Source organism: Rhodotorula paludigena, assembly GCF_050403205.1.
Source record: "Rhodotorula paludigena JCM10292 DNA, Rt_paludigena_JCM10292v1_ctg19, whole genome shotgun sequence".
Taxonomy (NCBI): Eukaryota; Fungi; Basidiomycota; class Microbotryomycetes; order Sporidiobolales; family Sporidiobolaceae; genus Rhodotorula; species Rhodotorula paludigena.
The window spans coordinates 1-12,808 of NW_027481439.1; the positions used below are offsets into that span (position 1 = coordinate 1).

The 12,808-nt window shown below is 65.3% G+C and overlaps 6 protein-coding genes across 6 annotated transcripts; 1 reads left to right on the forward strand and 5 right to left on the reverse strand.

Annotated features, from left to right (window-relative positions):
• Positions 1-166: 166 nt before the first annotated feature.
• On the reverse strand, positions 167-1,149 carry JCM10292_004150 (uncharacterized protein; the record flags this gene model as incomplete). Its single annotated transcript, XM_076648810.1, has 6 exons — positions 167-249; positions 314-432; positions 501-652; positions 721-746; positions 808-850; positions 915-1,149. Coding segments are annotated over 6 exons (658 nt in total), but the record flags the coding sequence as incomplete, so codon positions are not given.
• A 382-nt stretch (positions 1,150-1,531) lies between these two features.
• On the reverse strand, positions 1,532-3,458 carry JCM10292_004151 (RNA polymerase-associated LEO1 family protein; the record flags this gene model as incomplete). The annotated part of the gene is made up of 4 exons (XM_076648811.1): positions 1,532-1,721; positions 1,796-2,511; positions 2,571-3,018; positions 3,088-3,458. 4 exons carry the CDS (start codon positions 3,456-3,458, stop codon positions 1,532-1,534), a joined length of 1,725 nt encoding a protein of 574 aa, XP_076505516.1.
• A 286-nt stretch (positions 3,459-3,744) lies between these two features.
• Positions 3,745-6,270, forward strand: JCM10292_004152 (PPIL2 family peptidylprolyl isomerase; the record flags this gene model as incomplete). The annotated part of the gene is made up of 11 exons (XM_076648812.1): positions 3,745-3,783; positions 3,843-4,109; positions 4,187-4,318; positions 4,376-4,451; positions 4,515-4,660; positions 4,740-5,036; positions 5,113-5,157; positions 5,223-5,282; positions 5,351-5,441; positions 5,511-5,615; positions 5,729-6,270. 11 exons carry the CDS (start codon positions 3,745-3,747, stop codon positions 6,268-6,270), a joined length of 1,800 nt encoding a protein of 599 aa, XP_076505517.1.
• Positions 6,271-6,508: 238 nt separating this feature from the next.
• On the reverse strand, positions 6,509-7,265 carry JCM10292_004153 (uncharacterized protein; the record flags this gene model as incomplete). The annotated part of the gene is made up of 3 exons (XM_076648813.1): positions 6,509-6,769; positions 6,834-7,126; positions 7,205-7,265. The coding sequence occupies 3 exons, from the start codon at positions 7,263-7,265 to the stop codon at positions 6,509-6,511; spliced, it is 615 nt and encodes a 204-aa protein (XP_076505518.1).
• A 423-nt stretch (positions 7,266-7,688) lies between these two features.
• Positions 7,689-8,350, reverse strand: JCM10292_004154 (uncharacterized protein; the record flags this gene model as incomplete). Its single annotated transcript, XM_076648814.1, has 2 exons — positions 7,689-8,236; positions 8,293-8,350. 2 exons carry the CDS (start codon positions 8,348-8,350, stop codon positions 7,689-7,691), a joined length of 606 nt encoding a protein of 201 aa, XP_076505519.1.
• Positions 8,351-8,533: 183 nt separating this feature from the next.
• On the reverse strand, positions 8,534-12,561 carry PMS1 (ATP-binding mismatch repair protein; the record flags this gene model as incomplete). The annotated part of the gene is made up of 13 exons (XM_076648815.1): positions 8,534-8,614; positions 8,674-8,706; positions 8,773-8,808; positions 8,867-9,012; positions 9,072-9,241; positions 9,298-11,092; positions 11,147-11,231; positions 11,307-11,421; positions 11,480-11,644; positions 11,706-12,081; positions 12,137-12,223; positions 12,284-12,331; positions 12,405-12,561. 13 exons carry the CDS (start codon positions 12,559-12,561, stop codon positions 8,534-8,536), a joined length of 3,294 nt encoding a protein of 1,097 aa, XP_076505520.1.
• Positions 12,562-12,808: the final 247 nt, after the last annotated feature.

The following is a 12,808-nucleotide window of genomic DNA, read 5'->3' on the forward strand; positions in this document are numbered from 1 at the left end:
CCCCCCGCCGCCCCCGCAGCCCCCCCCCCGCCCCCGCCCCCGCCGCCCCCGCCCCCCGCCCCCCCCCCCGCCCCCCCGCCCCCGCCCCCCCCCCCCCCCCCGCCCCCCCCCCCCCCCCCCCCCCCCCCCCCCCCCCCCCCCCCCCCCCGCGCGGCACGGGGCGAACCAGGGATGGCAACAACGCCGCCGACGAAGTAGACATGCCCGTCTTCACGCTCCCGTCCCATCAAGAAGTCGTCTTGCACCAGACTGAATATCCGGATTCGGTCAGCGGAAGTTGTAGGCGCGCCGCGACCGTGTGGGCGAGACATACCGCGAAACGACATGTAGCGCATCTGTCCCAGTGAGCTTGTCGCAATTCGGGTGCTCCTCGCCGAGCACCTTGTTCCTGATCCCGCCGCCCGGAAGCTTCTCAAACATGGTCGGGTAACGCTGCGTCAATCATGCCTCGTCAGTCTCGTCCGCTCTCTCGCTCAGCCATGGCCGCAGACGCGGCGGACCTTTGGTAGGTAGTCGACGAGCGTCTGGAGCAGCTCTCCACACCCCGCATCGTTCTCGGCGAGCGAGAGGATCGTGTTGTCCGGGTGGTCGCGCACGACGCGCGCCTTGTAGGCCATTTCGCGCTCGTAGTTTGAGTCGACCTCGATCCAGTCTGCGAAGCGTGGCAGGGCGCGCGTAAGAAAGACATGTTCTGGGACACGAGCGAGCTGCCAGACGCACTGTTAATCTGCATTGGCTGATGCGCCCTGCTCGAGAGGAGAGTCAATCGTTGAGCAACCTCTTTCGAAGCACGGCAGGCGGACGCACATGGTCTGAAAGTATGGCCATCGCAGCGTCTTGTTGACGTAGACTGCGGCGCACAGAACGTCAGAACCGCTGAGAAGTCGCTCGATCGGTGCGAGAGTGCGACCCACGATGGTCGCGCGTCTTTGCGGTCGCGAGGTCGAAGTCGAGCAGCGGGTCCGGCTCCGGTAAAGTCGTCGGCTTTGCTGGCTTCTCGGGGACCTTGCTCGGGGTATCGGCGTGCTGAGAAGGGAAGAGGCGTGCGAGGAGGCGCAATCGCGGCTCGAGAGCGACGAGCGCGAGCGAGACGATGGAGAGCGCTACGAGCAGCGTCGGTGCGGCAGATATGTCTAGAAGCTGCAGCATTGCGGCGACCGAGCGTCGGACAGAAGCAAAAGAGCAGCGATAGCGATTGCGAGAGGAGAGGAGAGGGAGACGAGACGAGGCGCCATGCGCGGTATCGGGAGCCCGAGCGACGATAGCGCCTCGCGTTCCTCCACATGCATCGCGGGGAGCACCGCACGCGCGCGCCAGGCGCCTGCCTTTGCACGGGTGCAAGGGGGAAAGAGAGGTCGTCGAGCCGCGCTGGGCCGCCTCGGCCGAGATTGCCGCACTTAGCACCCCCCTTCTCCTCCGCGCTCACTCGCTCATCGTTCGCGATGCACTGCGTAGCGTTGATGCGATTGCGTTCGACGTACAGTACCCCGCAAGCTCATGTCCACAAGCTCGGTGGATGCGAAAGGCCAGGTCACTCGTCCTCGTCCGACTCGACGACCAACCTCCGCCTCGGCGCCGCTGCCGTCTCCGTTCCTTGACTCTCGTCTCCTGCGTCCGAGCCGCGGCGCTTGGACGAGCGGTCTTTGCGCCGCCGCTCTTCGAGGACGGCGTCGGCCTCTTCGATCTCGGCGTCCCGGCCATTGTCGTCCTCCTCTTCCTCTCTGCGCAGTGCAAACCAGTCAGTCAATGCCGCGGGGCAAAATCTTTGAAATAGAGAGAGAAATGCAAGACGCACTCGTCGCTGCGGGCGAGGAAGCCCTCGTCGTCGTCGTCCGAGTAGTCGCGGTTGAGCGGCCCGCCCCTCCCGCGCTTGGGCTGGCTCCTGCGCCCGCCGTACCCTCCGCCGTATGCGCCCTCGTCGTCTTCGTCGTCGTCGCCGCCCTCTGCGTCCGAGATGTCGAGCCCCTCGACCGTCGTCGCCTTCTTGCCCTTCCTCCCCGCGCCGCCGCCGCCTCCGCGCCGCCCTCCGCCCGCGGCCTTTGCGGCCTCGCGCCGCGCCTTCTTGGCCTTGTCGGCCTCCTCCTTCTCCTTCTTGATCCGGAGGCGCTCCGGGTCCTCGCTCGGCGTCTCCTGGAGCTTGGTCGCGCGCCCCTTTGCCGCGTACCGCCCCGCGATCGACCCGGCGAGGCGGCGGTGCGTCTGGCTCGCGAGCGTCGCCGGGCGGAACGAGATTTGCCCGTGCACGCTCGCCTGCGCCTCGGAGAGCGCGCTGCCGTTGTACGTGTGCCGCGCAGAGAGGTACGTCAGGCCGTGCCCGCGCGAGAGGTCGATCGCCGACGCGGCGAGCCCCGCCGTGACTGGGTTGACGGACGGCACGGCGGCGCCGGAAGAGGAGGCGGTGAGCGTCGCAGAGTGGTCGAGCGCGAGAGACATGTCGAACAGCTCGGTGCCGAGCTGGAGCGAGAGCGTGCCGTCGGACCAGCGCACGATGCGCGCGTTCGACTGCTTCATCTGCGGGTGCGATTTCGTCAGGGCGAGGTAGGGCGAGAATGCGAGCGCGGGAGACGCACGACCTGGCCCAGCTCGTCCTTGGTCCAGCGCCAGCGAATCACGTTCTCGTCCGGCAGCGTGCGCGGCTTGACGTCGTCCTGGCTCTCACCCGCGGCACCCCCCCCGACGGCGAGGTCCTCTGCCTCCCAGGTCTGCTCGTCGAACGGGCTCGTCTGGATCTGGAGAAAGTTGGGCAGGCGCGCGTGCCACACCTTGCCGCCGGCGGGGACGGAGAAGTTTGCGAGCGGGAGCTGCGCGATGACCTCTTCGTGGCGGAGGACGTGCGCGTTGGGGTCGTCGGCGTCGAGGCCCGCGCCGGCATAGTCGTCTTCCTCGTACTCGAGGCGCTGACGGCGCGCGCGTTCGTCGGCGGTGAGGCCGTCGTCGGGCAGGGGTGAGGGCGAGGGCGCGGCGAGGGGCTGTGCAGGCTCGTCTACGGCGGCGGCACCCTTGTCCTCGTCCATGGCACTTTGCGGGTTGCAAACGAGGGTGAGTGAGTGAGGCGAGGGGCAGTTCAAGAGAGGGGAGGGGACGCACTCGTCGTCGGAAGCTGCGCCGTCACCGAAGAGGTCGTCGCCCATGTCGTCGTCTTCGTCGTCGTCGTTTGCGTCTCCTGCGGTGGGGTCCTGCTGGGCATAGTGCTGAGGCGGGGGCACGGGGAGCTCGTCGGAGGGGTCGAGGTGCCCGAGAGGTTGGGCGATGACGCCGAGCGGGCCGTGTGCGACGGTGGCGGCGCTGTCGTTACCGGGGACGGGGTTGGCGGGCTCTGGCAGGCCGGGCGCAGCGTCAGGGTAGAGCTCTGTCGGGTTGCGAGCGCCGTATGCGAGCGACTCGAGCGAGGTGGGGTTGACGGCGTTGGGCTGCTCCGAGACGCCGTCGTCGTAGCCCGTGTCGACTGCGGGATCCATCGCAGCAGCGGGCGCACTCAGGCGAGCTCGAGACAGAGAGACGACGAGGAGGAGAGAGACGCGAGCGAGACGACGATGAAGGCTTGTGCCAGCAACCGCGTGAGCAGCGTGCAGACTGCGAGACGAGCACAGGCTACTCGTACACGGGCTAGCCAGACACGCCACTCTCCCGCTCAACGCACGCGACTCTCGCTCGTCGTCCTCGTCGTCCTCCTCCTCGTCTCGCTTGCATCCGCTCGCTCGCTCGCTCTGCTCCACGCTTGACCCGGACGAGCACCCCGCCAACATGGGCCACGGAAACTCGGACAAGCTCTACGTCACCCATGTGCGCTCCTCCCACCTCGCCCTCGCTGCCGTCCCCCCCGCTCACCTTCCCTCCCGCAGGCCGAACACTCGGGCGAGCTGGGCCAGCACTCGGCGTCTACCCGAGGCGCACGCCAGAAGAACACGGTCCTCGCAAAGCTCCCCTTCGACCACTGCGCCCTCACCATGAAGCCCTTCGAGACACCCGTCTGCACCCGCGACGGCACCGTCTACGAACTCCTCGCCATCATCCCCTTTATCCGCCAGCACGGCACAGACCCCATGACCGGCGAAAAGCTCTCGCCCGGCGACCTCGTTCGCCTCAACTTTGAGCGCAACAACGACGGCGTGAGGCCAGAAACCCGACTCGCTTCCGCGTGACCGTTGCTCCCGCTGACACGCCTCGCCCGGCACGCACCCCGCAGAACTACCACGACCCGATCACGTACAAGGTCTTCAACGACCACACGGCCATCGCCGCCATCCGCACCACGGGCAACGTCTATGCCCGCGAGTCGATCGACCGCCTCAACCTCAAGCCCAACAACCTCCACGACGTGCGTCTCTGGACCCGTTCAAGCTCTCAGAGATGCGCTGACTTTTCGAGCTTGCAGCTCCTGACCGACGAGCCCTTTACACGCAAAGACATCATCACGCTGCAAGACCCGCTCAATGTCGAAAAGCGCGACCGTGTGTCTCTCGGTTCCTCTCCCTCTCTCTCTACGCCCAACTGACCCGGTACGTCCTGCACAGTGTCCAAGTTCGACTACGTCCGCCGCGCGCTCAAGGTCGAGACGGACGAGGGCGCGCTGAGCGGGATCAACGTCGAGGCGAGCGGGATCGGGCGCGTGCTCAAGAAGCTCGACCAGGGCAAGGCGGCCAAGGAAGCCGAGACCAAGGTGCGCCGCCTGGCTTCTCTCACGTCTCGGTTGAGCCTTTCGCTGACTCGAGACTGGCCCTGGGTCGTCGACCGCACAGCCCGTCGCTTCGACTTCCGCCGCAGCTCCCACCGCGTCCTCCTCCTCCTCCGCATCCGCTCCCCCTACTCGCAAAGGCTTCGTCGCCTCGGCCTCGTCCGCCCCCGTCCCCTACAACGTCGCGCCCATCTCGAACAACCGCACGGCGGCGGCGTTCACGAGCACGAGCGCGGCCGTGTCGACGCGCGCCGAGAACGCGCTGTGGGACGAGGAACACCTCATGTACGAGCAGGTGCGCGAGCGGAGCGAGAAGGGGTACGCGCGCATGGTCACCAACTTTGGCGAACTCAACTTTGAGGTGAAGCGCGCGCCGTACCTGCTCTCAACTCGAGCGGGGACAGGTACGCTGATGCTGACCATTTGACGTCGCACAGCTCTTTGCCAATGTTGCACCCCGAGCATGTTACAACTTCCTCAGTGTGCGCCTCGATCCCCAACCCCTCTTTCCCTGGCAGCCCCGTCCTGACCTTCTGTCGACACGCAGCTCGCGCGCGAGGGCTACTATCAGAACGTCAAGTTCCATCGCCTGATCCCGGGGTTCATGGTGCGTCACATGTCCCGCTTCGAGCGACACGACTGCGCGACTGACACGGGAGGCACTGGCGCGCGCAGCTGCAAGGAGGCGACCCGACCGGCACTGGGCGGGGCGGCGAGAGCCGATGGGGCAAGCCTTTCGAGGACGAGTACAACGCGCGCAACGCCCGTGCGTCCCCTCCCTGACGGTCTTGGGCGTCCCCTTCCGCTGATCCTGACCCCCTGCACGGGTGCGCAGACAAGCACGACCAGCGTGGGATCCTCTCGATGGCCAACAGCGGGCCCAACACGAACGGGAGCCAGTTCTTCATCACGTTCCGCGACCAGTGCTCGCACCTCGATGGTGCGTCCCGTTTCAATCGGCTCCTCCGCTGCAGCTGCCCCGCGCTGCGCCGCGCGGGAGTCGTATTTCAAAGTAAGCGAGTGAACGCGTGCTGACCCGGCTGCGACCCGCAGGCAAGCACACGGTCTTTGGCCGCCTCGTCGGCGGGCACGACGTGCTCTCCAAGCTCGAGCGCGTCCCGACCGACCCGGCGACGGACCGCCCGCTCAAGCCCGTCGTGCTCCTCGACGTAGAGGTCTTTGGCGACCCGTTCGACGAGTACAAGACGAGGCTCGAGAAGCGGCTCCGGAGGGAGCAGGAGGAGCGCGACGGCGCGGGCGAGGCGAGGCGCAAGCGGGAGGAGCGCGCAAAGGACCGCACGACGTGGTTCGGCACCAACCTCGAGACCAACTCTGCCGCTGCGCTCGCAGCGCTCGGATCGGGCGGGAAGGGTTCGGCAGCAGGCGTCGGCAAGTACCTCTCGGGCGCAGCGCCCGCCCCCGTACCGCTCGCCGGCGCCGGGCTCAAGCGCAAAGAGCCTAGTGGAGGCGCGGAGGCGGGCGCGTCAGACCTGCTTGCGCAGATGGATGACGCGCGGAGTAGCAGCGGTGCGGACGCGGCGGCGAAGAGGAAGAAGAAGGCCGGGGGCGGGTTTGGCGACTTTTCGAGCTGGTAGGAGGTCGAGCGACACGTTGGTTGCGCGTCGTGCTGCTCTGCAACGCTCGCGGCGCTCGATGTAGCTCCTCTCGACAGGTTCTTTCGACTTGAGCGTGCCGAAGAGGAGATAGTGTCCATGCACGCGGTAGAGAGACGATAGAAAATGTCTGTACAGATGAGGCGAGCTTGCGCGCCGACGAGCAAATCGACGGGGGCACGCGGGTAGGGCAAGAAGGGGGGGTGATCTGAGCCGTTGCTCAGAGGGTGACGGCGACAGCTCCTGCCACGGCACCCGCGATCAGCACGACAGCAGAAGTCGCAACACGCAAACCCATCGCGCCGTCGCCGGGTGAGTTGTCCTCGCTGTTGCTGTTCGAGTTGCTGCTCGACTCGCCATTGCCGCCGCCGATGAGGCCCGTCGCCTGCGCGAGGAGAGACGAGAGCTGCGGGTTGCCCGCGAGGACGCTCGAGACGTCCGGGTTCTGAAGAGCCGACGAAATGAGCGACTGAGCGCCGGCCTGTGGGCATCGACACGGCGTCAATCTCGGGCAAGCTCATCGTTGTGGATGAGCAGAGACGCACGGGGTTGGCAAGCACGCTCGAGATGAGGCCGCCGTACTGGCTCGTCAAGCTCGCCGCCGCCGTCGGGATGCTTGCGCCGTCAAGCCAGCTATCAGCCGCCGAGCTCCCGCTTCCGACGTCGCCCGACGCCTCGGCCCAGACGGAGGTGGCGACGCCTGCCAGGCTCGACGTGTCGACGCCGCCGAGCGCGGACGAGGCGGCGTCTGCGAGAGAGGCCGTGTCGAGCGAGCCAGCGTCCTCAAGCGTGAGGCTGAGGTCGTCGAGACCTTCCACGCCGGCCGACTCGGATTGCGCTGAAGGCGCACGAGAAGACAGTCAGGGAGGGCGCGGCCGTGCGGACGAAGAGGAGCGAGCCAAGCGGGAGACCGCACCGTAAGTCTGCGCGAAGAGAAGCGAGGCGACGAGGGTAGCGAGAGCAGACGTGCAGCGCATGGTGAACGGACTTATCGAATAGGACAAGGTAAAGCGGAGAGAAAGAGCGGAACGAAACGATCGCGAAGAGCAAGCGGACGAAGTGGGGGCGGTGCGGGCGACCGTTGGGCGCGCTAGCGCGAACGACGGGGTCTGAGCGCGCCAAGCGAACCGCGACAGAGGCAGCTGCGTAGGCAGCGGTCAGCGGGCGTGCGAGTGTCTGCGCGAAGCTGTTGTACGTGGGAGGCTGCGAAGCGCAGTGCGCGTGGAACAGAGGCAGATACGTCTGAGGGAACAACCACGTTACAGACGAGCGCAGATACAGAAGCAACTTCGAGGGTTGATGGAGACAGGGCCGTTCATTTACATATAAGCTTGTGAACACGAAGGGCGGAGCATTTGAAGGCAGAGGATATTGAGAAGGTCCATTCGGTGGGGGCCGGTCTAGAGGACGGCAAGCGCGCCGCCGACGACGCCTGCGACGGCTGCGAGCACCGCACCCGCCTTGCCGAGTGAGAGAGTCGCTGCACCACTGCCGGGGTTGCTGCTGCCGCTGGCGGTGTTTCCGCCGGCGCTGTTTCCGCCGGCGCTGCTTCCGCCGGCGCTGGTCGGCTGCCCGCCGGTCCCGGCCGACGAGCCGTCGCTGGCACCACCGATGATGCCGAGCGCTCCCCTGGCGAGAGCCGAGAGGGACGGGTTTGCGTAGATGTAGCTCGAAATGGTCGGGTTGGCGAGCGCGCTCCGGAGGACGCCCAGCTCGGAGGAAAGGGCCGAACCGGTCGGGAGAGCGCCGCCCGCCAGGATCGAGCCGTACTGGCTCGTGAGAGAGGCGAGGGCCGGGGGCAACGAGCCGCCGGTAGCAGTAGGGAAGATGTCAGACGCGCCGGGGCCGAAAACGCCAGAACCGCCGATCAGCGACGACAATGCGCCGCCATCCGTGCCGATTGCGGCCGTCGCCTCGCTGAGGATGCTGTCGACGAGGGTGCCTTGCGCTGAGTGCTGACTCAGGTTAGCTCGCAAGAAAGACCGCGCAATGCAGTGCACGCACCCGCAATGCCAGTCGCAAGGAGCAGGCTCGTGCAGACAGCAGTGAGGGAGAATCGCATCGTGTACAGCAAATGAGAGAAGGTGAAAGCGAGAGAAAAGAGGAAGAGCGAAACGCGAGCCCAGCTTGTGCAAGGCGACGCTCCCGAAGAGCAAAAGTGGGGCACAGACTGCGGAGACCAAGGTCCCCCTTTGGCGCTGCCGGGTCAGATGGTGCGCGTGATCGAGCTGCACCCTTGCACGTTTCATGCGTCGTCGTACGCCGTCAAGAGCTGCGCAAGGTCAGACCGTGGGTCACACGGTGACGACGTGTCCAGGCTAGCGAGCTGCGCGCGCGGCGACTTGTCAGACTGTGTCGGAACGTAACGTCCCTGCATACACGTACCCAACGCATAGTGGGGCGCCCGTGCGGACATGCCTGTAGTGCGCGACAAGATTAGCGGGACAAGCGGAAATTGAGAGGAATGTCGGGGCGGAGGCGCACCCAAGGTTGGTCCATACCGCCCATGTGCCGCAGGATCTGTCGACTTGCCTTGAATGAGCAAACATAATCGGTTTGGCAGATAGAGTCGACGCACCGTGGTCATCTGCTTCGCGTTCAGCGCCTTGCCGATCATCACGCTCTTCCTGCACGCTCGACTCGCAAACATGCGCCTCGCCTTGGACGGCCGCACGACCTCGCCGCCGCTCCTTGTGCCGATCAGGTCGACGAGCTCCTCGAAGTCTGTACGAGGGACGGCGCCTCAGCTCTGCATGCCAAAGAAAATCCGGAGAGAGACGTACCGCCAACATCGAAGACCGTATCCTTGCTCACAGGCTGTGCGACGAGCTTGACACGCTCACCGACGTCGGCGTCTTCGTCGATCAAGACGTTGTACCCATTGAGGCGGAGCAGGTCGAGGTTATCCATCGCGATAATCTCGTCGGCGGAAGGTAGGTTGAGTGTCCGCGGGCTGTTGTCACGGTTGTCAGACGGGCTCTGGAAGATCGTGGTCAGAGCGAGACTCACGCGAGCAATCGCTGCGACTGGATGACCGTCTCGGCCTGCAGCCGCTCGAAGTTGTACTTCTCGTCCGATGCGTGCTGGTCGACGATAAACAGGTCGTCGTGTAGCTCGGCGTCGGGGTTCACCTCGCGCTCTTTGCCCTTTGCGCTGCCCGCACGCACACGTCGACGTGCGATGATGAAGCCGAGGTTGAACTGGCCGACCACCTGCATGGCGGCGAAGTCGTCCTTGGCAACGACGCGCGAGAGGGTCGCTTCGGCATCTTGATCCTCCTCGCCGACGCCTGCACCTGCGAGCTCGTCTTCCGCATTGCTGCGGCCGAGCGAGCGAGTACGCGACGGTCCCGCCTCAGGTTCGGGTGGCACCGCCCACTCGCGAGCGAGCGCACAAAAGTCGAACGGCACGGTGACGTCTGCAGCGACTACAGTGCCAGCGACCTCGGCAGGGGCGGCGCCAAACGGTAGCGATGTGCTTGGTCCGCTCGCGGTCGTGATATGCGACATGGGTCGAGAGGGCGGCGAAGGCGTCGGCTCGACGATCTCGAGCTCGCTGTCCTCGCCATCGTCGTCCCCGTTCTGCTGCGAGCCATGCACGCACGCGCAAGACGCCGCAACGACGTCGTGCGATTCAGGCTGAGTGGCGTTAAACTCTGGAAAGCCGTTCTCGACGACTATGACGGCGTCCTTCTCTTCGTCCTCCGGCGCGTCCGTGCCTGTCACGACCATGTCGCCGCCTGCGCCGAGAGCCGCGTCATCGACAATCATGACTTCGTCCTCGGGCTCGTCCGGCTCCACCTCGTCTTCCTCATTCGCTGGCTCGCCCTCCGTAGCCTCCTCCGCCGTCTCAATGTCGCCCGTCTCGCCATCGTCCGCCGCCAGCGACTCGTCGTTCGCCGATTCAGCATCTTCGTCGCCCTGCGTGCCCCGCAAGAAACGGCTGAGATGGCTCCGCATCGCCTTCTGCGGCTCCTTCGCGCCGCTCCTGCCGCGTACCTTCGCTGCAGCAGTCGCGTCGCGCGATGCCTTCGCAGTGGACCCGCCAGTATGCGGAGGAGCGCCGAACGACAACGTCGGCTGGATAAGCTTGGCGGGGAGAAGCGGCTGGCGAGCGGTTGATGCGGGAGGGGGAGGCGAAGGCGAGGAGGGCGCGGCGGTATCGGTACGAGCTGAAGGAGCACTGGGCAATCGGTTCTGTGGAGTGGGCGAGTGTTCGCGGAAGAGCGGAGTGTCGTCTTCCTTGCGAGGTGGGGCGGTCGGTGAGCGGGTTGGGCTGCGGTCGGCTGGCGTGTCGGGAAGGTGGTCGGAAAGAGCAACGGCGCCGGTGCCATCGACGTCGAGGGCCGCTGAGCCGTTACGGAACGGTGAAGGCGGAGTTGGCAGGACGATCTCGTCATCGGGTAGCTCATAAAAGGCGGTCTTGACATTGGTAGTGTTCGAGTGGGTGGCGTGGTCGACAACGGGCGATCCGCTCGCGTTCGGAGCGTTATCAACGTCCATGCTTGGCGAGTTCGCAGCGAATTCGTCGGCGAGAGCCGGCGAGCTCTTCCTCCTCTTCCTCGGCCGCTCATCCAGCTCGTCGGGAAGCTCGTCACCCAAGCCCGCCGCGCTCAAGTCTTCGGCGACCTGCGAGTCGTCCTGCGTCTTGTCCTGCCGCGCAGGCCCGATGGCTTGCATCGCGAAGCGTCCAGTCTCGGGTTCGAAGAAGCGCACGAGCTGCTCCTTGAGAGCCGTGATGAGATTGCCCTCCGAGTGCAGGAATATGGTTCGCTTGTCGGGCGAGACGTTGACGTCGTAGGCGTCTGTAGTGAAAGCGTCAGCTGAGCCAATGCGGACTACAGCGCATGCGGACAGACCAGTCGAGAGCTGAAAGTCGGCGACGATGGTGGGAAACTGGTTCGCATTGTATTGCTTGTACACCTCGTTGACGGCCTTAGCGATCTGTATGAACGAGAAATTACCATCCGCCGACGCAGGCTTGCGCCGCGCCTCAAATCAGCTCAGATCGCCTCGCACCTTCGAAGGCTGGAAAGGCCTGCCGTTGATGTAGTAGAATTGGCGGTTGCTGGCTGTCCGACCGTGTCCATTGACGGGCTTCGAGATCAGCCCGAGCACCTTGACCGTCGTTGACCTACCGAAATACGCAGAATCAGCAAGAAGGACGGGGAGAGGCCAAGGAGGCAGCTCACGCATCGGCAGCCCCTTCGACGCGTTTGAGCACGCTCCTCTCGGTTGCGACTTCGAGCGAAAGATCGAGATCGAGCAGCGACGCAAGGGATTTGGGCGCGAAGACGTGCGAGAAGGAAGTGCGCAGGCTTGTCGATGCGGTCGTCTTGAGGTGAAGCGTCGGCTTACTGTGTCCAGTGCCTTCGTGTCAGTCGAATGCCAGGCAGGAGAGCTGTGTGCCGGGCGCACCCTTTCGTCACGTTCTTAACTTCAATCCGAACACCCGAGTTGATCACGGCGTACGCTTGAAGAAGGTCCAGCGCCTTCCCGAACTCGCGCTTGGCGTTCTTGACGAGCTCCTTCCTCCGTACGGGGAGCGCGTCAAACAGCCGGTCGACCTTGACTGTCGTGCCCTTCATCCGTGCGACCTTGCCCGCTGGGAGGCACTCTCCCGCGTGCGAGAAGGCCAACGTCGTGCCCATCGGCGCGGTCGCCGCAGTCGATGTCACCATCGAGAGCGTCGCTACGCCGCAGAGGGACGAGAGCGCCTCGCCGCGAAAGCCGAGCGTCGAGACGGACGCGAGGTCCGAGAAGGACGAGAGTTTCGACGTGTGGTGCTTCAAGGCTGCGATTCTAGGAGGTCAGCGACGCGGCTGCACCTCTGAGCGTTTCGTGCGTACCGATACCCTCCCAGTCGCTCTGGTCAATGCCCTTGCCGTTGTCCTTGACCTCGAGCGATTCGGTGCCATGCTCGCGGAAGGCGACCTCTGCACGCAGGACGTATCTGGTCAGCTTCTGCAACGTGACTACATCACCACTAGACGTACCTATGGACGTTGCGCCTGCGTCGAGGGCGTTTTCGACAAGTTCCTTGACTGCATCGCCTCGTCCGAGCGAGGTCAGCGAAACTGCTCTTCTCTCGCACCGAGAGTGCCCTGTGACGCGTACCCGCCGTCTGCAAGTCGATGACAACCTGCCCGCTGGTCAGGCGGTGCACCGAGGTGCGGTCGATGGCTGTTGCGTGCATGCGCGACGGAGGCGACGCGACGAGGTCAGCGTGTAGGACGGGCGCAGAAGATGCGTAGGCCGCACCTTGGATCGACATGTCCTCGGATGAGCCTCTCCGACCTGGCCAAGCGCGCCTTTCGTGCGAGAGTGGGAGCCGGGAGGAGGTCAATCTGCAGAGCGGCGGACGTTCGTGACGATTGACCTTGCGGAAACACACTCCGTGGGGCGAGCTTGCAAGCTCGTGAGCGCACTATTTACTGCGAAAGACAGGTCTGACTCGTGGATTGTGCTTGCAATGCCTGCGGCACGTTGGATCCGCTCTAGGAGGTCTACAACACCTCCGC